Genomic DNA, 24,472 nt, shown 5'->3' with positions numbered 1-24,472 from the left:
GCATAATTGTCAGTTAAAGCGACGCAGTGCCGAATCGCATAAAGTGGCCTGGTCTTTGACCAGCAATCTGGTCCGGGGCTGAAGTGGTTAAAGTGGGATTCCACCCACAAAATTTTTTTTTTTTTTTTTTTTAAAGTCAGCAGCTACTAACACTGTAGCTGCTAACTTTTAATAAGGACACTTACCTGTCCTAGGCGCCAGCGATGATGGGCCTCCCGACGGCGATCGCTCGGTCCTGGTGCCTCCATCCTGACTAAGGGAAACAGGCAGTGAAGCCTTATGGCTTCACTGCCCATTTCCTACTCGCGCGGCGCTTTGTGAACAGGCGGCTGCCTCCTGGGATGCACACAGTTCCCAGAAGACACCACGACGAAGAAGAGGACCGCGGTCGGGAAGGAGGCAGAAGAGCTACTTCCGCATAGCAACAGCCCTTTCTGGTAAGTATAATTTATTTATTTTTTGGTAAAAAAAAAAAAAAAAAAAAATCTGGGTGGAACTCAACTTTAAGGGCATAGCCTGATTACAATCTGTCTGATCCACTGAGACACGGTGGCCGACGAGACCCCCCAGGCCTTCCTATGGGCCAGTCAGACACAAACAGTGAGTCTGACCTCCGAAAACAGTGTCGTAGCAGACAGATACACCCTGCAGAGCTTGTACCAAGCCCAAGGAAAGCAAGCAACCGCTTGGAATGCGACGGCCGAGGACACAAGGATGAAGCACAATGTCCACATTTTGATAAAAAGGCCGAAACAAACCTCAGGTAGAGACAGGGCTGCGGACGCAGCACCGCCTCACCCTTTAGGATGAGTAAGTGGGAAGCCACCACTCAAGACCCCCTGGTAGAGGTAACATCCACGGAAAGCTACTTATTCTCTATGTACCCATGTACCTTAAAAAGGTGGTTTCTGGGGGGCGTGGCTTGCAGCCGATGGAGTAGGACGCACTGAGCTCTAGCTCCGCCGGGAATCCTGTACTCGATCCTGATATATCTATCCTATACCCCCGCAAACCTCACTACTTGGCTCCTTGTGACCCGGACAGGCTCGCTATCCTGTTGTGGACCGGTGACGGCACGCAAATATGTCCCGGAGGGGGAAAGATTTCTCAGCCGCGGCGGACCATGCGGCACAAGATGGCGCCCGCTCCACGCGCTCGGCTAAGGAAGCAGCAATACGGCTATTCACCAAGCCGGGGGCTAAGGATATCCCTCCCCGGTCTGAACATCCATCCACAGACCGATTGGAGCGTGAGGAGATGGAGGCCTCGGGGCTGGTCTGGTCCGACGACGACGCGGATACCGCCATGTGGGACGCAGTAAGTACACAGGCCCCCCTCCCTGCAACCGCTGAGGAGCCGGGTCCTTCGGGGCCTACGGCAGAACCCACTCTGAGAGACGTGTTGTCAGCAGTCACGTCCTGCAAGGTGGCTATCACTGCTTTGACCACCGAAATTAAGGGGGTGAAACTGGAGGTCAATTTACTCAGACATGACATGCAAAAACTCCGTGACCGCACCGCTGACCTAGAGGGGAGGATGAGCAACGTGGAGGATGATGTGGCACCATTATTGAGGGAAGTACACCACTTACAGTCCCACTCCTCTGGTCACACTGCCCGTTTAGAGGACATGGAGAACAGACTAAGAAGGAATAATATAAGGGCAGTGGGGATCCCAGAAAAGGCAGAAGGAAAGAACCCAGTGGCCTTTATAGAAAATTGGCTGACTAGCACTTTTGGGGACCAGGCCTTCTCAAGAATGTTTGCTGTGGAAAGGGCTCACAGAGTCCCAGCTAGGCCTCCGAGGCCTGGCGCACCCCCGCGCCCGTTCCTCTTTAAACTCCTAAAATTTCAAGGATCGTGATGCTATCCTACAGTGTGCTAGAACCAAGGGTGACCTTATGAAAATTGATAATACAAGAATTTCCTTCTATCCAGATTTTTCCGCAGAGGTGCAACGTCGGCGGGCCCAGTTCACTGATGTAAAGAGGCGCCTCAGAAAATATGAGGTGGTATACGCTATGCTCTACCCTGCTAAATTGCGTGTCGTTGCCAACAACGAAACCCACTTTTTTGAGAATCCCGCCGCAGCATCCGCCTGGTTGGACAGAATGGAACATTCGTTGAGGGGCACCCCCTCCGGTTCACTGAGCTTCACCTACACCGCCACGGATGTCTAGAGTTTTCCCTGAGTAGGGTCAAGATAAGGGGGGTTTTACATCTACAGAACCTTTTTTGTTTTATGTTCCTGTATAGGCGGATGGATGGAACTCTGGAAGAAGCTGTTTGATTGCGTCCTGATGTGAAGGGCACGAATGCAAGCTCCTTCGATCGTTATGTTGTATCGAGACGTTGGGGCCCCCCCAGTTCCCCACTTGTCCTGCGAGGATCAGTTTTTGCAGCTAAGCTGTGTTCTGTTTTTGCTGCTTTTTTTTGTTTCCCCTATTTTTTATAAGTTTTATGTTTTTTTGTCCTTTTGATTTTGTTTTTTTTTCAGCCTGTTGCCAGTACTTTCTTGTGAAATCACGACACGGTGTGCCTGCTACCTGCCATCTTTTTGGACTTCTACGTACGAGAACTGTGGGTGGTATGTACTTGCTTATCTGTGCTGGAGTGCAAATTGGTTGCTGGACTGGTTATGAGAATTCATGGCACTCAGGGGAATGGCTCTGGCGCATTAGGCCCTGTACTACAATGTTACATTGCATGTATATGAAGTGCCCTGTGTCTATTGTTGCTACTCATTTAGACTATGGCGTCTGTTTTAAATTTTGTCTCTTGGAATGTGCGGGGGCTGAGTGACGGGGTGAAGAGGGTGGCCTTATTTACTGCTCTAAAGAGGCATGCAGCGGCGGTTGTTTGCCTGCAGGAAACTCACCTGCAGCCGGACACCCTAGCTACTCTAAAGAGAGGCTCATACCAAACTCAGTTCCACTCCACTCATACCGCATATTCCAAAGGTGTTAGTATTTTAATAGCTAATACTATACCCTTTGAGTTGCTACAGTCGGTTATAGATGACCAAGGGAGATATGTGTTCTTGCTCTGCAGGGTAATGGGGGTTTGCTGTATCATAGCTAATATCTATATTCCCCCGCCATACACACCTGAATGCTTAGTTAAGCTCTCACAATTTATGGCCCTGCATTCTAGTGCGCCATTATGGGTGCTGGGCGACTTTAACAATGTGTTAAACAGATGTTTGGACAGGTTTTCACCCCGATCGGTGAGCAGGGCTGATGTGGGGGGTATGACTCCTTTTGCCAAATTGATTAACGAGTTGGGCCTACGGGACATCTGGAGGGAGAGGAATCCGGAGGTACGGGTGTACTGATGTTATTCGGCCACTTACCATTGCCTGTCATGTATTGACCTTTGCTTAGGGAATGTAGGGGCACAAGATAGGACAGACTCAGTTCGGTATGTTCCTAGGAATATATCGGACCATTCTCCCCTGGTGTTGGGTGTCAGGTTTGCTCAACAATCACAAACTAGACTATGGAAAGTAAACCCGTTTTGGTATGAATTATTCCCCATTCCCGATTTCCCAATTTCTGGGGCAATCACCAATTTCCTTTCAGTCAACAAAGGTACCGCCAGCTTGGCGGTGGTATGGGACGCCCTGAAGGCCCACCTGAGGGGACTCATTATTAAACAGATATCCAACATTAAAACTAAAACTAAAGAGTGGGAAAATACAGTTATGAGTATGGCTGGGGAGGCAGAAATACAATACATTCAGGACCCCACAGATGTTACAGAAAGGAAGTGGTTGGAGGCTCAAACGCTATATCAGCAAGTCACGTTAAATGCAGCCGAAAATAAACGTTTTTTTATTCAACAAACTTATTTTAATGAAGGAGAAAATACAGGGCACCTCTTGGCAGTGATTGCGAGAGCACAGCAGGGTAAGACACATATAGCAGCCATTCAAACGCCGCTTGGTGACACAGTCGGTGATCAGACCCAAGTTGCTTCGGTATTTACGGAATTCTTCAAAGAGGTGTATACATCCAAGGTGGATCCCACCGAGGAAGCGATCTCCAGCTTTCTGGGCCAATGTGCCTTACCTAAGGCTACGGCCCAGGAGGTATTGATGCTGAACGCTCCACTTAAATTAGAGGAATTATCGCTGGCTGTGTCGCAAATGGCAAACAGTAAAGCACCAGGTGCAGATGGGTTGCCCATAGAGACCTATAAAAAGTACGGAGGAACGCTTTTGCCAGGGCTGTTGGAGGTACTTAATGACTCCTTTGAGAAGAGTAGACTACCAACCTCTATGGGTGAAGCTGTGGTGGTGGTACTTCCTAAGCCAGGCAAGGACCCATTGCAGCCTGACTCTTACAGGCCTATATCGTTACTAAATTCAGATGTTAAAATCCTGGCACGAGTTCTGGCAACGAGACTTTCCACGGTTATAGCCAGGCTGGTCCATGTGGACCAGTCTGGCTTTATCCCCGCCCGCTCCACGGCACTGAACATCAGGAGGCTCTTCCTGAATCTGCAGCTGCCGGTGGAGAATCCGGGACATAGAGCGATTCTCTCGCTTGACGCTGCCAAAGCTTTTGACAGCGTTGAGTGGAGGTATCTCTGGTCAGTGCTGGCGATGTTTGGCCTGGGGGAGGACTTTATTAAGTGGATTAAACTTCTGTACGCAGCCCCGTCAGCGAGAATCAGGATTAATGACGAGATGTCGGAGGTCTTTCCTTTGTTTCGGGGCACCAGGCAGGGGTGCCCTTTGTCGCCCCTGCTTTTTGCCCTAGCATTGGAACCCTTGGCCGAAGTAATACGCACGTCCCCTGACATAGTGGGGTTTCGACGCAGGCATGGAGAGACCAGACTGTCCCTGTATGCGGACGACGCACTGCTGTATTTGGGGGACACGGAGGGGTCCCTGTTAGCTGTGATGCAACTCATTGAGAGATTTGGAGAGCTGTCTGGCTTTGCCATTAACTGGCAAAAAGTCAGTTCTCCTTCCACTCGATGATCCTCCATCGGAATTGCCTGGGATAGCGTCCAGAATACAAATGGTAGAATCCTTTAAATATCTGGGAATTGTAGTTACTAAAGATCCTACAGACTATGTGTCCCTAAATCTTAAGCCTTTACTAAGTAAATTTAAAACTAAATGTTCTGCCTGGTGTAAACTGCCTCTGACAGTAACGGGGAGAATAAACCTAATTAAAATGGTCTGGGCCCCTCAGTTGCTGTACATCTTGCATAATGCCCCGGTGTGGATCCCGAAATGCTGGTTTCAACGCATAGACTCCCAATTCCGGTCCCTTATTTGGAATAATCGGGTGGCCAGAATAAAACTCTCCACTTTACAATACCCTAAGGATCAGGGGGGAATGGCTGTTCCCCATGCTCAGGCGTATTTCTACGCAGCCCAATTACAGCACTTTGCAGGTTGGGACCAGCCGACAGTGACGGACCCTTCTAGAGCCTTGCTCATTGACCCCACCACCTCGTACTCTGCAATGTCTCATATGGAGATGGGTTTCCCTGGGGTTCCGGACACTAGCCCTACGATTTGCCTTTTAAAAAAACTGTGGAATGCGGTTAGGAGGAGGATGGGGATCATAGGTTTCTTGCCTAGTACGCCCATTTGGCGGAATAGATTTTATACCGAGTTAGTTAAAATTCAGGATTGCTCCAGGTGGGAGACAGCGGGCATTCAATTCTTAAGTCAAATTTTCGATGGGGCGGCCCTGAAATCGTTTGAACGGCTGAAGGAGGAATTCCCTTTACTGGTCGGGTCACAATTTCAATATCTTAGGCTAGCTCACGCGATTAGATCTCAGGGTCACTGTTCCACATTGCGACAGGAGGAATCTCGCTTCCTAAGCGCAGTCTTCGAGGAAACTGAGAAAAAGGGGTTCATTTCCAGGACGTACCTACAACTACTAGCACCCTTACAAGCCCCTGATGTCCTTCCCTGCAGAGGGAAATGGGAGAGTGATATAGGTCCGATAGATGGGGAGCAATGGGAGCAAATACTGAGTACAGGGCCCTTGGTTTCAGTCTCAGCAGCCCAAAGATTGTCGCATTTATTTATTCTTCACAGGGTATATCGGACTCCAGTACAATTGCACCGTTGGGGTAGGCGTGATACACCCATATGTCCCAAATGTCAGGCACACCCGGGAGACCTCATCCACATGCTGTGGAGGTGCCCCAAGTTGGTGAGATACTGGAACGCTGTGGTTAAGGTCATTAACTCTGTCTATCAGGTCCAGCTGCCGGTAGGCCCACTGGTGTGCTTGCTGGGTGGCGTGGACGAGGACCTGTTCCCGCCTCCTGTGTACACTGCCTTGCTTAGACTACTGTATTTGGCACGAAAGCTTATAGCGAGATATTGGTTGTCGGCCCGAGCTCCGTCGAGCCGGCAGTGGATACAGGAGGTCAATAGGATCCTTATAAGGGAGAAGAACACGTACTTGCACAGAAAAGCGCCACAAAAATTTGACAACATATGGCAGGGGTGGCTGAGTTCCCCGGGAAGTGCCCCCCCCCACAACTGGTACTTGACAGATTATTACTTGGTTGAGGACCGGGTTGTGCGCAATGGAGAGATGGGATCATCTCTCTATACTAATGGTCGAGGAGTTCACGGGATGTATGGTCTAACATATGTGATACCTTTGGCAACAGGCTGGGGTGGTTCCCCCACCCCTTATTGTTTTAGTTTTTATTTTCTTTATTTTTTCCCTGTTTTTTGTTTTATTTTTATTATCATTCACCGCCTTATATTTCTTTTGTGCTCAATGTGCTTAATAGCAGTGTGCCGGGAGTTTGGAGGAATTGCTTTAGTATTGCCATTGAGAATATGTACTGTTTCTTGGTTATATGTTTTACCAATTCTGTACCCTGAATGGCCTTGTTTCCTTTTTGTCGCCAATTAATGCTGTGTATTCCTGGTATTCTGTACTGCTACTGTGTTCCTTTTTCAAAAGAAAAAATAAACACTTTTCTGATTTAAAAAAAAAAAAAAAAAAAAGGTGGTTTCTGAAAACACCCAGGGTACCAGATTAAATCCCACAAAAGCAGCAGTGATTGAACCAGAGGGGCCACACGTGGAACCCCTTGGACAACGTACCCAGCAGTGAATGAGCTGCCAAGGGTCGCGGAAAAACATCCGCCCCTCAATGGAACGAAAAGCAAGTCTTTCAACCACTCCATGGTGGTGCTGGAAGCCGAATATGTACGTGAACGTCACTCCATCGCCACACCTAGAGATGTAGGCCCTTCAAGTCGAAGGTAATTCATCTGAAAGATGACTTCCATGCTCTCAGCATTGTGGAAGCACCGAACCGACGGGCAACAGTCACTTACTATCCAACTGTCAACAGCCATGTCGTGAAGGCCAGCGACTGCAAGCAGGATGAAAACGTATGACCTTGCGATAAAAGGTCCCATCGCATTGGCAGCCGCCAAGGAACATTCGCCACCAGTCACACTAAAGGGGCATACCAAGGACGCCGGAATAAAACTGGGGTAAGTAGACTACTCGGATCCCCTCAGCCACTACTCTGTGAGCAGATGAGGAAGAATATTTTCACGTGAAAATATATAAAATATGAGGGGTGTACTCATTGTGAGATTCTGTATGTGCCCAGCTTGAATTTCATGAATCGGTTTACATCCACTTTAAGTTTCAAATTAATACAGGTGCACGCATAGTTTTTTTTTTTGTGTCTGTCAATAATAACTAACTTTTCAGATTTAATGAAATGTTCAGCTAGCTTTACCAACACAAAAGAATGAACTTTGCCTGCTTAATAGGATAGCCTGAACTATGTTTGCACTTCCCATATCCTATCAAAATGCTCTTTGCTCTGAAAACATATTGTTTCAGTTTGTTCTTGTCTTAAGACAGAGTGGGTTTAAAAGCAAAGCCAAAAAGGCATTATATCTAGGGCAAATGCAAATAAAAACGGTAAAGGTAAGCTTAGGGATTGAACTACCATCATAAAGAGAGCCTTTACTGCTTTACCTGATTTCTAAGTTCATATTAGGCATTTTTTTGTCAGCACTCCGTATTTGCATTGCAATTTCTGTAAGCAAAGCTTTTTGCCTTGTGTAAAAAAAAAAAAAAGTACCATCAAGACCTTTATAGGTAGAGAACCTAATTTTTAAAATAATTGCATTCAATAAAACGGTTATAACCCAAAGACCAGTGGGGTTGCAACTAACGATTATTTTCATAATCGATTAGTTGGCAGATTATTGTTTTGATTAAATTGGATAATAGCCTTAAAAAAAAAAATAATAATAATTTTCTATTTTTTTGGGCCAATTTGTTGTTGGGCAGATTACAAAACACAAATTGCCGCAACAACACATTACATGCTTTTCTGCAGCTTCTCCATTGAAGTATATTGAACCAAAAAAAAATAGAACCGTTATGCGTTAAAAAGTCCTTGCTGTTTCCAAATACGCAGCAGCTGAAAAAAAAAAAAAAATCATGAATGTCAACGTGTCCCATAGGAAAACATTTAAGTTAACTGTATGTAGTGTGTTTCTGCAAAAAATAGAGGTGTGACCCAGGCCTGAGATGTTTAGTAACATAATGGGGTTAAAAAAACAAAAGCAAGTACAAAAAGAGCAAATAATCGCTACTGTAAGTGGTTCATTTTTTTACTGTGGCACAGTGAAAGTAATATTTACAGTAGCAATTTGCTTTTGTGTACTATAAAGGGCCAATTTTAGTTACTTTACTGGCCAATTAATCGATTATGAAAATTGTAATCGATTTCATAATCGATTAGTTGTCGATCGATTAGTTGTTTCGGCCCTAAAGACCAGCATTATTTTTACATCTCAATCAGGTTACTATGAATGCAGAGATCTGTGATACGGTTTTTAGAAATTACATTATAAACGGTCAGCTAGCCAAATTAACCTGCATAAAGGGCCCATTAGCTTTTTAAATATCAAAACTGTATATACGCTTCCTGAAAGACGACATGGAATAAGGTGTTTTTTTTTTTTTTTGGACAAGCACCATGCAGTATGCTTCATTTCATTATCATAAGCAATAAAGTCATTTCTGAAATAGTAGGCCTGCTGCTAAAATATAGCTCTGAAGCTGAACTGGTTAAACACAAATTCACACTATGATGCATGACGTCAGGCATTTTTTTCAATGGGCTGCCCTAAGCATGATAAAAACGCATTAAAAGTACTGTATTTACCCTAACTTTAAGAGGGAAGTGTCGGGAAAAAAAACTTTCCGCAGCCCCCTGCGTATAACACGCAGGCAGAGTTTACCCTCTATTTTCAGGGTAAAAAAGTGAGTGTTATTTGCCAATAAATACAGTAGCTCATGCACCTTATGGAGTTTCTCCTGCGTTTGCCTGCATTTTGTGTGAAAAAAAATGTGCATCTGCTTGCTGCCTTCAGGGTGCCATTCACAATGGATGTCAATATAAGCTTGACAGGTGTTTTTTTTTATACATTTTGTGAACGCATGCAAAATTGCATAACAGTGATAGTTACAGCAATTATTCATAAGTCACATGCAAACCAAGATATAAAAAAAAAAAAAAAAAAAAAAGTTGTGGCCAAAACAGCCCATACCTACATACCGTATTTGCTGGCGTATAAGACGACCCCCTATTTTTCCAGGAAAAAAAAAATTGGTTTTGGGATATACTCACCATATAAGACTACCCCCTTCCTACTAGTCTTTCTGGAAGCTGAGGGGTAGCCAGAACCGCTGACAGAAACAGGCTTTTTTCAAATCTCACTGTGCCATTACATTACATCACATGCCTCACTGTGCCATTACATCACTTGCCCCCACTGTGCCATCACTTGCCCCCCACTGTGCCATCACTCACGTTTTGCTGATTTGACTTCCAGGCCGGTGACAGTCTCCGTCTGCTGCGAGCGTCCATGATTTGAAAGCCGCGCCTTCTCCTCAGACTGTCCTGTGATAGGCGGAACACAAATTTTCCCAGCAGCGCCTCTGTTCTTTGTTCAGCCTATCACGGACGTCCTCTCGTCCGAGGATGAGAAGGCATCTGTGATAGGAGGAACACAGAACAGAGGCGCTGCTGGGAAGATTTGTGTTCCGCCTATCACAGGACACGCTGAGAAGAAGGAGCGGCTTTTAAATCATGGACGCTCGCAGCAGACGGAGACTGTCACCGGCGTATAAGACGACCCCCGACTTTGGATGCATTTTTGTGCATCCAAAAAGTCGTCTTATACGCCAAAAAAAACACGGTACATGTATTTGTACATTATGCTCTTACTTTAATGCCATTAACTTTTCTTACAAGACAAACCTTGACTGCAAGTTGTTACCTATGTAGGCTACTAAAGTGATTCGTGATTGTTTTAGCGATTAGTTCTATATAAAAGTACACCATATTCTCAATATACACAAATGCTTACACCATTTTCTAGCTTTTGTGCAAAGTGTTGTACCTTTACTACTTCTGCCAACTTAAATAGAAAAAAATATATTTTTAGACTCAACCACAAGTTGCAGCAAACAGTATTGACGGGGAATCCCTCCCACCAGGCCATTGTCTTCTCCTGGCAGGGACGGCTTCTCCACCCCTCACCACCCACTGGGAAACTACAGTGGCCATTCCTTGCGGCTAGCGTAAATTAAATGCAAAATCCAGCAGACTGGTTGTACCCGAGTTGATCTATAAATCAACTTGGTACATTCAGCCTGCCCATACATGGTTTGAATCTTGGACGGTTCCTGCTTAGCCTGCCGAGATTTGAACAGTCTATGGTCGGCCTTACTTTAAAATATACATGCAAGTTCAACATTCCTAAAAAGCTTGAGCTAAAGGAAATCTGGTCAGTTGCTACAAGTTACTTTTACTGCCTTCCCTAGACAGGCATAAGATCGTTTTGGAGAAACATTCTATCTAGAAGTTCTCCTGAAAAGCAAGCAAGTCAACTAGCTATGGTTTACCGATTAAGGAGGAAATTCACCATTCCCCCACCCTTTACACTTTTCATTAAATAGTCCACAAAAAACACACTTAAAATGCCCAGCGATCTTATGTTGAGACCCACTATGCCACTGCTGTGTTGGGATTCCACTTTGCCATCTTTAGCTGCAACGTTATCAGAAGACCAACAGTCTCTTCCAACCAACATGCATGTGCCGCAGCACATCAGAGCACTGGCTGCAAGTATTAGGAAGAGAAAGTCAGCCCTCCCAATGAGGGCTGCAGCGTATGTACAGTAAGATACTCTGTGGCTTCCTGGGATGTGTGATGTGGGTATCCCAGGATTCTGTGGAAAGAGGCCGCATTCACACCTAGGGGAGAACCTAGGAAATAGAGGTAGAATTCCCCAAAAAAGGTAAGAATAATAAATAGCAGTTTGGTATTTTGAGGATGGGTGTAGGGATGAGATGGTGGAAAGGACCAGGTAGGTTAAAAAGGTCCAATTAAAATAAAATCTGTCATAATGCACTTGTTTAAATGATTTGATATATCCCAAGCTGTAAATAATTCTGGGAAAATGTGCGATAGTGCAAGTGTGTATATTCAATCAGCCATAACTTTATGACTTCTAACAGGTAAAAGGAATAACCTTGATTATCTCGTTATAATGGCACCTAAAAGTGGGTGGAATATTATAGGCAAACAGTGAATGTGTTGTCCCTGAAGTGGGCATGCTAAAAACAGAAAAAAAATAAGTTAGCAAGTGCAAAGATCTGAGCAACTTTGGCAAAGACCAAATCGTTTTTATAACTTTTTCTTCAAGCAAGAACGAAACATAATAGTAAAACAATATGTTAATTCATGCTGCACATGCACTGCAATAGGTATACAGATGAACCCCAATGGCGAAACTGGACTGTTCAGTGAACCCAGTACAAGTTCAGAAGAGAGTAAAGCACACAGAAATGAAGGCATCGATGAACGAGAGTCCATTATGGTGATAAGGACCAAATTGCATTGGCTAGGCAGCAGGTTCAGAGCAACTCCAAAACTGCAGCTCTTGTAGGATGTTCCCAATCTGCAGTGGTCAGGACCTACCAAAAGTGGTCCGAGGAAGGAAAAATCAGCCTAAGGGTCATAGGCAGCCGAGGCTCATTGATGCACGTGAGGAACAAAAGCTGCCCTTTGTAGACCAATAAAATAAAAGAGCTACTGTAGTTCAAATTGTAGGAAAAATTATTGTTGGCCAATACAGAAAGGTGTCAGAACACACAGTGCATTGCAGTTTGTTGCGTATGGGACTGCATAGCCACAGACCAGTCAGGCTGCCCATGCCAACCACTGCCAAATGCGCTTACAATGGGTACGTGAGCATCAGATCTGGACCACGGAGCAAAGGAAGACGGTGGCCTGGTCTGATGAATTCAAGAATGGTTTGAGGAACACAACAATGGAGTTTGAGGTTTTGACTTGGCCTCCAATTTTCCAGATCTCAATCCAATTAAGCATCTGTTGAATGTGCTGGAAAAAAGTTCAATCCACAGAGCAACTGGAGAAAGAAGAAGCTACCGACAGCTTTCCAGATACCACAGCATACATTCAGAGGTCTAGTGGCGTCCATGCCTCAATAGGTCATGGTGGGTGGTCATAATGTCATGGCTGATCAATGTATATTGGCAGCATTAAACCATGCAGGAGATAGCGATATCCAGGAACAGCCCAAGCAAATGGTTTCTGTACTTTTTTTTTTTTTTAGCAAGGCAGCAAACAAATGCCATTTTCAATACAGGAGGGCTTGGCACAGCAAGACCATAGCATAAAAACAAAACATTTGCTCATCCAAAACAAACAGGCAGCACTGGTACCTTTTAGTGTTCAGTCAGCCTTTTCACAAAGCAGCGGGCTCCCATAGCAGAGAGAATGGTAGGGAAAGAAAGCCCTCAGTCGGTTCTCAGATATATGCACCTGTAGACAACAGAGACAAATGAGGTCTGGCTACCAGGCAAGATGTGGACCTAGGAATGAAGGCTTTATCCCATCCAAAGCTCTACAAAGCCTTTGGGCTTCAGGACCCTAATAGAACTTATTAGGATTCCACATGAGTAAACCCCTAGAGCCCCTTCCATGTGTATGAGGAACATAGGTGACACATACACACCGTCCACAACCCTGCCGGTGTCTCAATACTGTATGTCTTATATCTGTGACAAGTTGTAAGCAGCTTAAATTTAATGACAGTTTAAATTAATGCTCCGCACTTAAAGGGTTTGTAAAAGATTTTTTTTTTATCTTAATAGCTTCCTTTACTTTAATGCAGTGCCGTTTTCATGTCCGCATTGTTCGTTTTTGCTCTCAAGTTGCTGTAATTCTTCTCTGATCTCCACACTTCCTGGTTGTCTGTTTCCTGATAACCACAGTACACTGGGAGCTTTCTCTCTGTGGTCACCAACTTCAAGGAGGTGTGATTACTGTGTGTCTAAAACCCCACAGCCCCAATCAGTTTCGTTTTCCAAACCATCACTGCCCTGTATTGGCTCTGTACAGCAGAGAGGCAAACAACATGCAAAAACGAAACTAGAAACTGCAGGTACATTATATCAGGGGTTGACAAATTTGCTTGGAATCTAGGAGCCAGCTAAAAAAGTTAGGAGCCAGAAAACGCGCCCCGTCCCGACGAGCTTGCGCGCAGAAGCGAACACATACCTGAGCAGCGCCCGCATATGTAAACGGTGTTCAAACCACACGTGTGAGGTATCACCGCGATTGGTAGAGCGAGAGCAATAATTCTAGCCCTAGTCGTCCTCTGTAACTCAAAACATCTGTAGATTTTTTTAAAAAAAGCCTATGAAGATTTTAAAGGGTAAAAGTTTGTCGGCATTCCACGAGCGGACGCAATTTTGAAGCGTGACATGTTGGGTATGAATTTACTCGGCGTAACATTATCTTTCATAATATTAAAAAAAAAATGGGGATAACTTTACTGTTGTCTTATTTTTTTAATTAAAAAAAAGTGTAATTTTTTCCAAAAAAAGTGCGCTTGTAAGACCGCTGCGCAAATACGGCATTGAAGAAAGTATTGCAACGATCGCCATTTTATTCTCTAGGGTGTTGGGATAAAAAATATATATAATGTTTGGGGGTTCTAATTAGAGGGAAGAAGACGGCAGTGAAAAATTACATTAGAATTGCTGTTTAACTTGTAATGCTTAACTTGTAATACCAACGGCCACCATGAGATGGCGCCAGCTTACACATCTGGTGGTAATAACTTGTAATACCAACGGCTCGCCACCAGATTTTTTTTTTTTTTTTTTTGCCCCCCTTCCAAGCCAAGTCGCCAGGACCTTATTTCTAGTCGCCATGGCGACCGGGATTTGTCGAGCCCTGCATTATATGATTGATTTTTATCTATTTTTAATCGTTTTTAAAAGGAATCAGTTAAGTATTATGTCTCTATACCCTGTAAACAGTCATTTCAGCATACTTTTTTTTTTTTTTTTAAAAAGCACAACAAAAACATACCTCATATACATGAAAAACCTTCGCACCAACATAAATACCCATGCGAGTAACAGCACGAACTGCAGCATTCATTCCTGAAAAATAAAATACGATAACAATTCAGTTAGTTCAAGTCTTTACTATTGATTGCTCTTTCTGATTTATGAGATTTACAGCACAATTATAGTACAGGACTAAAAATTTTGTTGTAACAAATTTGGAGCTCTGTGTGGTCTGGGATAAAAAGATTTTTACATCACAAAGTGGTCAGACAAAAAGAGTTTAGTTACTTTGCAATAGGCCAGTCTTCTGGTGTTTTACAGGAGAGCTTGATGCATAAGTGTGGCATTAGGTTTTCAAGCAGATCTGGGAACACTTCAGTTTCCCATAATTCTACAGTACACATCAGAGGATCCTCTGCTTAAAGGAGTTGTAAAAAAAATAAAAAATTTGAGCTAAAATGTCTGTCTGCAAGGTAGACAGACAGAATAGTTAAATGATTATTTTTAAAAACAACTAAAAACCTATTAAATTCATTCATATATATTACCTCAGGCGTTCTAGTTTCTGTTCTGTGATCCACTTCCTGGTATTCGGCGCTCGTTCATGTGAGCGCCGTCGCCGTACTGTAAGAACTTAATTTTCCAGTATGCAGTGTGCATCGCGCATGCGCAGTTTACCAAAACGGGCACGAGAGCTCTTAGGCAGTTTTTGAATAAACCGCCCAACGATGAATATTCAAGGCTTCTAAAACACACCCACAAAGCCATACACGCTTCAGAAGTCCCTTGATATTCTCCCGGTCCTCTTACCCTCACAGTGTCCTTTGGTTCACCCCATCAGTCTCCTCCACCCACCATCAGTGTCCCCCTGTGCACTAAGGGGGGGGGGTTTGCACTAGAGGGGACGTTTTCCACTGAGGGGGGTGTTTTTCACTAAGGGGGGGGGGGTTCTAAATTTCAACCTATTAAATCTTCTCCCTTGCTGTTTAAACTTTGGCTAGTAAAAAAAAAAAAAAAAAAAAAAGAAGATCTGCCTGTAAATACCTTATACAGCCCACTTCCTGTTTCTTCATTTGTAAAAAAGCCTAGACTTATGACATCATGCACAGCTCTCTTGCCGCAGCCATATAGAAAAATGACAGCGGCAAAGTGGTTTAATTTAGTTTAGTTATTCTGATCGAACGTCATATGACATGATCAGGATAACTAGCCGGCGCGCGCCCGCAGCAATCGGTGGTGTGTCTGTCCAACACACCGCAACTCCGATCTAGGTAAAGAGTCGGACGGAGACAAATCACGGCTGACCACAGTGTAAACAGGAAAAGCTGTGCATCGGCCAATCAGTGCCAAACACTAATTCCTGACAATCAGTGATGCCAATCAGAACCTTCTAACAGTGCCCATCCGTGTCACCCATCAGTGGTACCCACCTATGTGTGTTTTTTTTTTTAATATTCAGTCTTTTATTTTATTATTTGTTTAGCAGAAAATACAAATCCCAGGAGGTGATCAAATACCATCAAAAGAAAGCTCTAATATTGTTTGGGTACATGGCCGCGCAATTGTCTTTTAAAGTGTGACAGCGCTGAAAGCTGAAAATTGTCTTGGGCAGGAAGGGGGGGGGGGGGGGGGGGAGTGCTTGGTATTGAAGTGGTTAAACAAAGGCCCAGAGCCTGCAGATCACAACTCAAACAAACTCACAGCTGCTGACACGCCTTTAGCTGGTTTACGTCTTCAGACTTTGGACAAACAAGACACATCCAAAGGGCAGAAGAGGTTATTAGGCAGATGAAATGGATATGAGAGTTCTTTTCACCTGCCAAAAGGATATGTATTGCGGTCCATTCTGTCCTAAAATTTACACAGGACAGTTCTGCCCGTCAGCGTAGGGGACCTGATCTTCCTCTGCTCAGTTTCACTTTCACTTGCAGGTCCCCTTCCCACCTCCACCCTGAAAATGAAAGGTGAAAAGACGAGCAGCAGACTAATGAGCTCATCTGTTCTCTCCTCCCATCAGCATGCTTCTTCTGCTGCTGCAACCGACCTAACTGGCTCCTTGAGCTTTGCTGTACAGGGAATACAAGAGGCTGGTACCAAGTCAAATATAAAGCTCACTTAAGGGTACTTTCACACTAGTGCGGTGCCGGCGTTAGCCGTAAAGCGTCACTAGCTTTACCGCTTTTTTGGTCAAAAGCGCCCATGTTGCGGCTCTTCGGTAGCACTGCCCATTCATTTCAATGGGCAGAGCGTTTTGGGAGCGGTGTATTAACCCAAATCAGTGTTTTATATTTAGTTTTAAAGAGGAGTTCCACCCAAAAATGGAACTTCCTCTTAACCCACTCCTCTCCCCCTTACATGCCACATTTGGCATGTAATTATTTTTTGGGGGGGGGGCTTCAGGAGAAGGGTACTTCCTGTCCCACTTCCTCCTTCCGCCGAGGGGCTGCAAAGGCGATACGTCATATCGCCTTTTGGCAGCCCCTCCTTGTAGGCGATCGCCTGGGACACGTGACAGGTCCCAGGCGATCACCTGTCCAATCAAACAGCGCAGCGCCGGGCCGCGCGCGCATGCGCAGTGCCGCTCGCGCATGCGCAGTGGGTGCCCGGCCGTGAAGCCGAAAGCTGTCACGGCCAGGTGCCCACAGTGACAATGAAGACGCCGGCCGGGGAGGGGGGGAGAGGAGCGGACCCCCGGCCGGCACGTCGCTGGAGCAGGTAATTGTCAGTTTATTAAAAGCCAGCAGCTACACTTTTTGTAGCTGCTGACTTTTAATAAACTTAAAAAATGGGTGGAAAACCCCTTTAATATTTAGTCTATACAGTTCACAAACAATGAGATAGATAGGAGATAAATCAATACATCAGGATTAATTATAGATTTATCTCCCCAAATTACCCCTTTTTGTTAAGTAGACAGTCCAAGATATTTAGAAAGAGGCATGGCAATGTTTTTAAAGTTGTATGTAGCGCCTTTGTACTTTTCAGTACAGGTGCTATACTAAATTTAGTGGGGAATGAGAGAGTTACTTGCTCTCATTTCATTGATTTGTTAAATTTGGCTGTCGCCAATCCTGGATTGTCCTGTGGGTCAGTCTGTGCGTCCAGGGTGGCAGTTTCACCTCTGGACGGCAGATGGCGCCAGAGGGGTCCAGGCGGAGCCGCTTCTTCCCAGCAGCCAATGAGAGGAGTTTGGACCTCGCTGTGCATGCTGGGGAGGGGTATTTCTGTGGCGAAGGCCATTGCTCTGGGTTCTTCACGGGTTCCTGGTTCCAGGTGCGGCACCCACCTTTAGGGTGTGCGCACATCACGGGCCCCGGCCTTATGATCTACCAGGCCGGGGCGCACGTGCTACGTGGAGTTCCTGGCTCTGGACTCCTTAGGCCCGGAGCAACTGATGCTACAAAGGGGCCCCAGTGACTTACTGGGTCCCCCATCTCTATTGAGAAGATCCCAAGCTGGGTGCTGTTCGGTGGGGGATCGGTCCGAGGAGAACCCGGAGGCAGGTGATCCAATAGGGCTTGAACGAACCATCAGGGATCTGGGTGACCGGACACTGACAGGTTGTATTCAGACTGTCAGTTGGTGACCCCCAAAAAGATACATTGGAAGGATTCGCTCTACCGTTCAAACTTTCAAGTACTAGGCCTGTGGCAGAGGTCCCATCTTAAACTCAAAATTGAATTAGAGCCAAGTCTGTGGCAGAGACTTGTTCCTTCCCAGAAGTTCTAAGTGGCGCTCTGCTTGCCAGGTTCGTGAGAGGGATCTGTCCAGGGGCACATGGGGTGGGTGGGGATGTGCTGTGGAGAGGGGTGGGTGGAGATGCGTTGTGAAGAGGGGTGGGTGGTGCAGGGCGTGGGTGGGGATGCGCTGTGGAGTGGGATGGATGGTATGGGGCGTGGGTGGGGATGCATTGTGGTGATGCGTTGTGGAGAGTGGTGGGTGGGAATGCATTGTGGAGAGGGATGGATGGTGCTGGGCGTGGGTGGAGATGTGTTGTGGAAAGGGATGGATGGATTGTGCAGAGAATGCGTTGGAGAGGGGTGGGTGGGGATGAAGATGATTGCGTTGCATTGTGAAGATGGATGAGGATGACTCTGGGTGGATATGAGAGTTACATTGTGGAGATCCTCTTCACAATGTAACTCATCCCCACACAGAGTCATCCTCATCCATTTTCTCAATGCCAGCCTGTTAGCCTCAGCCAGGTTTCTCTTTAAAAAGGAATTTAAATAAAGTCTGCGGGGGGGGGGGGGCACAGTAACACACACTGTGACTTACCCTCCATCCATGCTCCTTCCTGGTATTTATCTGCATGCACTTGATAGGGCTAGGTGCATGCAGATAATCTGGTCAGCTCATAAGCGTCTATCACAAAAAAAATACAAGCTGCCAGCTGGGGGGAGTTACTAGTCAGGCAGCAGAGGCACGGGCTTGTCACATGTTAATGATGTTATTGTTCTTCTGCTACAGCTCGCCGGGGGGGGGGGGGGGGGAGGGGGGCGGGGCCAGCAAAACTTTTTCTCCTTCCCTTCTCTTCTACAGTGGCCGGCTGCCGCGCAGGTAAAGGATTAATTTCACATACTGCGGGAGCGGGGCCATGGTTAGTACTGCTGGCGGCCGCGAAACGGCCTGGCTTCCACAATAATCGGCCGATGCCGATTACTTAAAAACGGCCAAATATCGGCCGATATATCGGTCGACCTCTAGTTAACATTGTATGACACTTCCCAGCAGTTCGCATATGGTGGCGTAAACTGCCCTACGAGTCAGGTGCGATGCAGGAACCCACAGTGGATTCGCAGGGTTCCCGCATTGCGCCAGTGTGAACCAGCCCGCAATGTACAGGCTCGGTAGCCATCTGCAAACAGCGGTCAATCCCAGCAATCAGATTCTTGCCGCTTAGATCCGCAGTGTGGCTAAAGAGCCATGTAAATGGCGCCAGAGGGCTCATTCAGACGAGCACCAAGACCCATCCTTCATACCAAGAGGCTTTTTGCTGCGTTTACATCCACATCGGAGCTGTGTGCAGACAGCCCACAGAAGTGGATGCAGATGCACAGACACAGCTTCATGTCAATTGTTGTCAATAAACAGGTGCATGGATCCAGACGCACAGCATCTCCGCTCAGATTTTGACATATGACGGTCTGTATCCACTTCTATGGGCTCCCTGTGCACAGCTCCAAGGAGAACGCACACACTGCAAAAAGCAGTTTAGCACAGAGGACGGGGCGCCCTGCCTGTCTGAATGAGCCCTAAATGGAAGGCTTTTATATCTGCCTGGTGTTCAGCTTTAGATATACAAGCACTGAAACAAATAGAATATATACAGTATGTGTGTGAGATATCTTTCTACAATTTTTATTTTTTATATAAAAAGTGTTCAATCCTTACATTGCTGAAAAGGAGTGAAGAAAGGTTCCAGCACAACCATGCCCTGAGGCTGCATTCACATCTGAGCGTAGCATCTTTGAGCGCTTTTCCAGCATTTTCTTTGTGCGATTGTGTGCAGCATTTTCTTTTCATTAGCCATTATTATTTCAGATTTTCCATTAGCTTTTATTTCTTCTTTTATTATTACTTCTTATGTTTTTTCATTAGGGTAAGGGTTTCGAGTTCAGTTTAGGTTAGTGTTAGTATTAGAAGTAGGGTTTAGGGTTATTCATTTTATTATTATTCAAATAAATGAATAAAATGTAAGATACAAATATAAAATCATAAATATATTTGTCATAAATAAAATTATAAATGTAATAAATACTAGGGTTGTCCCGACACCACTTTTTTAGGACTGAGTACAAGTACCGATACTTTTTTTCAAGTACTCGCCGATACCGAATACCGATACTTTTTTTAAATGTGTCCCCAAATGCAGCCATGTCTCCCCCCCCCATAGCCAGCCATGTCTCCCCCCCCCCCCATAGCCAGCCATGTCCCCCCCCCCCCCATAGCCAGCCATGTCCCCCTTAGCTGCACCCCCGCTGCCGCCGACTGGTTAATACGCGCGGGGAACATTACAGCTTTGAATAGCTGTAATGATTCGCGCCGCGCTGCGTATAGACACTCCCCCTCGCTTGGGATTGGACAGTTCACCCGAGCAAGGGGGAGTGTCTATACGCGGCACGTATGATAGCTGTAATGTTCCCCGTTCGTATTACCCAGTCGGCGGTAGCGGGGATGCGGCGCGACGGGGGGGGGGGGGGGGAAGTATTCTATTTCGGTATCGGGGGTATTTGCGGGAGTACAAGTGTGTGTTCCCAGTACAGAGGAACACACATCGGTCTCCTCCCCTTTTGAGTCCCCTCCCCCTACAGTTAGAATCACTCCCTAGGGAACATATTAACCCCTTGATCGCCCCCTAGTGTTAACCCCTTCCCTGCCAGTGCATTTTTCTAGCACTAATCGCTGTATAAATGTGAATGGTCCCAAAAACATGTCAAAAGTGTCCGATATGACCGTCGCAATGTCACGGTCAAAAAAAAAAAAAAAACACACACAGCAGATCGCCATTACTAAAAATAAATAAAAATGCCATAAATCCATCCCTTATTTTGTAGACGCTATAACTTTTGCACAAACCAATCAATAAACACTTATTTTACCAAAAAATATGAAGAATACGTATCAGGAAAAATGTTTAAAAAAAATAATAAAAAAAATTGTGATATTTATTAACTGCTTGCCGACCAGCCGCCGTCATTCTACGGCGGCAGGTCGGCTCTCCTGGGCGAGAGCCCGTAGCTCTACGTCGGCTCTTTGAGCCGCCACTAGGGGCGCGCGCACGCCCCCCGCTCCCGTGCGTGTGCAAACACACAGCTCTCGGTCCTGTCAGCGGGGGAAATGCTGATCTTCTGTTCATACAATGTATCAGCGTTTCCCCTAGTGAGGCCACCCTCCCCCCACAGTAAGAACACACCCAGGGACATACTTAACCCCTTCCCCGCCCCCTAGTGTTAACCCCTTCACTGCCAGTGGCATTTTTATAGTAATCCAATGCATTTTTATAGCACTGATCGCTATAAAAATGCCAATGGCCCCAAAAATGTGTCAAAAGTGTCCGAAGTGTCCGCCATAATGTCGCAGTACCGAAAAAAAAAAAAAAAAAAAAAAAAAAAAATCGCTGATCGCCGCCATTACTAGTAAAAAAATATATTAATAAAAATGCCATAAAAATACCCCCTATTTTGTAAACGCTATAACTTTTGCGCAAACCAATCAATTAACAATTATTGCGATTTTTTTTTACGAAAAATATATAGAAGAATACGTATCGGCCTAAACCGAGGAAAAAAAAAGTTTTTTTATATATTTTTGGGGGATATTTATTATGGCAAAAAGTAAAAAATATTCATTTTTTTCAAAATTGTCGCTATATTTTTGTTTATAGCGCAAAAAATAAAAACCGCAGAGGTGATCAAATACCACCAAAAGAAAGCTCTATTTGTGGGAAAAAAAGGACACCAATTTTGTTTGGGAGCCACGTCGCACGACCGCGCAATTGTCTGTTAAAGCGACGCAGTCCCGAATCGCAAAAAGGTCTCTGGTCTTTGGGCAGCAATATGGTCCGGGGGGTAAGTGGTTAAATCAAAAAGTAAAAATGTGTTTTTTTCCCCCTTTTGTTTCCAGCACAAAAAATAAAAACTGCAGAGGTGATCAAATACCACCAAAATAAATCTCTATTTGTGGGGTAAAAAAAAAAAAAGGGATTTCATTTGGGTACAGTGTTGCATGACCACGCCAGTCATTCAAAGTGCAACAGAGCTGAAAAATTGGTCTGGGCAGGAAGGGGGTGAAAATGCCCTGTATTGAAGCGGTAAAAATATTATTTGTGTATTTATTTTACATTTATTCATATATTATTACTATTTTATTTCTTACTTTTTTCATTTGAGCAGAAAAACGCACAAATTACACATTTCCATTGGAGTACAAACTCCAATGGAAAAGTCCCGAATGTGTTTGGCTTCAGGTGACTTGGAGTGGAGATGTGAACCATCTCCATAGAGAATCATTGATTTGGTTTCTCCAGCATTTGTGACAATCGCTCCGGTGTGAATGTGGCCTGAGAGGAAGCATTGTAGCGGTAGGAGCAGAGCTTCCCTGCCCTCACATGTAGTGCGCAGCCCAGTGTGGTGGTGGTGAGTGTTCATCCTCCTCATACAGGAAGAGCGGACTCCAGGCCGCCCTCAGATCACACGCCGTGTGCTGCACATAAGACGATAATGTGATTTCCACTGACCTTGTGCATCTCCCCCGCTGGTCAGGACGGCCAGAGCTTTCCCCGTTCCGGACATGCGGAGACTTTCTAGGTCCGGTGCAGCCATAGTGATGTGTATCTCTCCCCTCTGTACGCTGATAGAGATGAGGAGACCCTCAGTCTGGATGCAGAGCTCTGTACAGAAATGTGCGTGCCTGACGTGCTGCTTCCTATTGGAGCGACCTTCGCCCCTCCTCACAGAACCGCCAGCTGTGGGAGTGTGCTGAGGCACGAGACATTCCCTTCTAATACTGCTATATGGGCTCACTGACCTTTACTGCCGCTGGAGGAGGTGTGAGGGGGGTGGAGAACAATACATAGTATGGTGGAGGGAGGTGGAGAATAATACATGGCATGGTGGAGGGGGGGTGGAGAACAATACATAGTATGGTGGAGGGGGGATGGAGAATAATACATGGCATGGTGGAGGGGGGATGGAGAATAATACATGGCATGGTGGAGGGGGATGGGGAATAATACATAGTATGGTGGAGGGGGATGGAGAATAATACATGCCATGGTGGAGGGGGGATGGGGAATAATACATAGTATGGTGGAGGGGGGTGGAGAATAATAGATGGAATGGTGGAGGTTGGATGGAGAATAATACATATAATGGTGGAGGGGGGATGGGGAATAATACATAGCATGGTGGAGGGGGGGTGGAGAATAATACAAGGGGGGGGTGGAGAATAATACATGGCATGGTGGAGGGGGGATGGAGAATAATACATGGCATGGTGGAGGGGGGATGGAGAATAATACATGGCGAGGGGGATGGGGAATAATACATAGTATGGTGGAGGGGGATGGAGAATAATACATGCCATGGTGGAGGGGGGATGGGGAATAATACATAGTATGGTGGAGGGGGGTGGAGAATAATACATAGCATGGTTGAGGGGGGGTGGAGAATAATACAAGGGGGGGGGGTGGAGAATAATACATGGCACGGTAGAGGGGGATAAAGAATAATACATGACATGGGGCAGGGGGGATGGAGAATAATACATGACATAGGGGGGTGGAGAATAATACATGGCATAGGGGAGGGGGGATGGAGAATAATACATAGCATGGTGGAGGGGGGGTGGAGAATAATACATGGCATAGGGGAGGGGGGATGGAGAATAATACATAGCATGGTGGAGGGGGGGTGGAGAATAATACATGGCATAGGGGAGGGGGGATGGAGAATAATACATAGCATGGTGGAGGGGGGTGGAGAATAATACATGGCATAGGGGAGGGGGGATGGAGAATAATACATAGCATGGTGGAGGGGGGTGGAGAATAATACATAGCATGGTGGAGGGGGGGTGGAGAATAATACATGGCATGGTGGAGGGGGGATGGAGAATAATACATGGCATGGTGGAGGGGGGATGGGGAATAATACATAGTATGGTGGAGGGGGGTGGAGAATAATACATTACATGGTGGAGGGGGGATGGAGAATAATACATTACATAGTGGAGGAGGGATAAAGAATAACATGTCATGGGGTTGGGGGGATAGATAATAATACAGCACATGTTTGGGGAGGGATGGATACATGGCATGGTGAAGGGAGGATGGAAAATACTGCATGGCATAGTGGAAGAGGGATGTGTGATAATACATGACATGGTGGAGAAGGAATGGAAAAATAATACATGACATAGCGGAGGGGGGGATGGAGAATAATACATGGCATGGTGGAGGGGGGATGTTTGATAATACATGGCATGGATGGTGGAGGAGAGATTGATAATAATACCTGGCATGGATGGTGGAGGAGAGATGGATACA

The 24,472-nt window shown here is 45.7% G+C and overlaps 1 protein-coding gene across 1 annotated transcript in view; it reads right to left on the bottom strand.

The window, feature by feature from the left end:
• The window catches only part of PFKL (phosphofructokinase, liver type), a 158,808-nt gene extending 135,895 nt beyond the window's left edge, over nucleotides 1-22,913 (bottom strand). Inside the window, exons 1-2 of the mRNA XM_040357096.1 lie at nucleotides 22,664-22,913; nucleotides 14,444-14,517 (exon numbers count right to left, since the gene is read on the bottom strand). Coding sequence (XP_040213030.1) covers nucleotides 14,444-14,517; nucleotides 22,664-22,748 — 159 coding nt within the window. The 5' untranslated portion in view covers nucleotides 22,749-22,913. The remainder of the gene's footprint in view (nucleotides 1-14,443; nucleotides 14,518-22,663) is intronic.
• Nucleotides 22,914-24,472: the final 1,559 nt, after the last annotated feature.

The sequence above is a fragment of the Rana temporaria genome, chromosome 6, assembly GCF_905171775.1.
Source record: "Rana temporaria chromosome 6, aRanTem1.1, whole genome shotgun sequence".
NCBI classification, from domain to species: Eukaryota; Metazoa; Chordata; class Amphibia; order Anura; family Ranidae; genus Rana; species Rana temporaria.
This window is presented reverse-complemented; position numbering and strand designations above follow the sequence as displayed.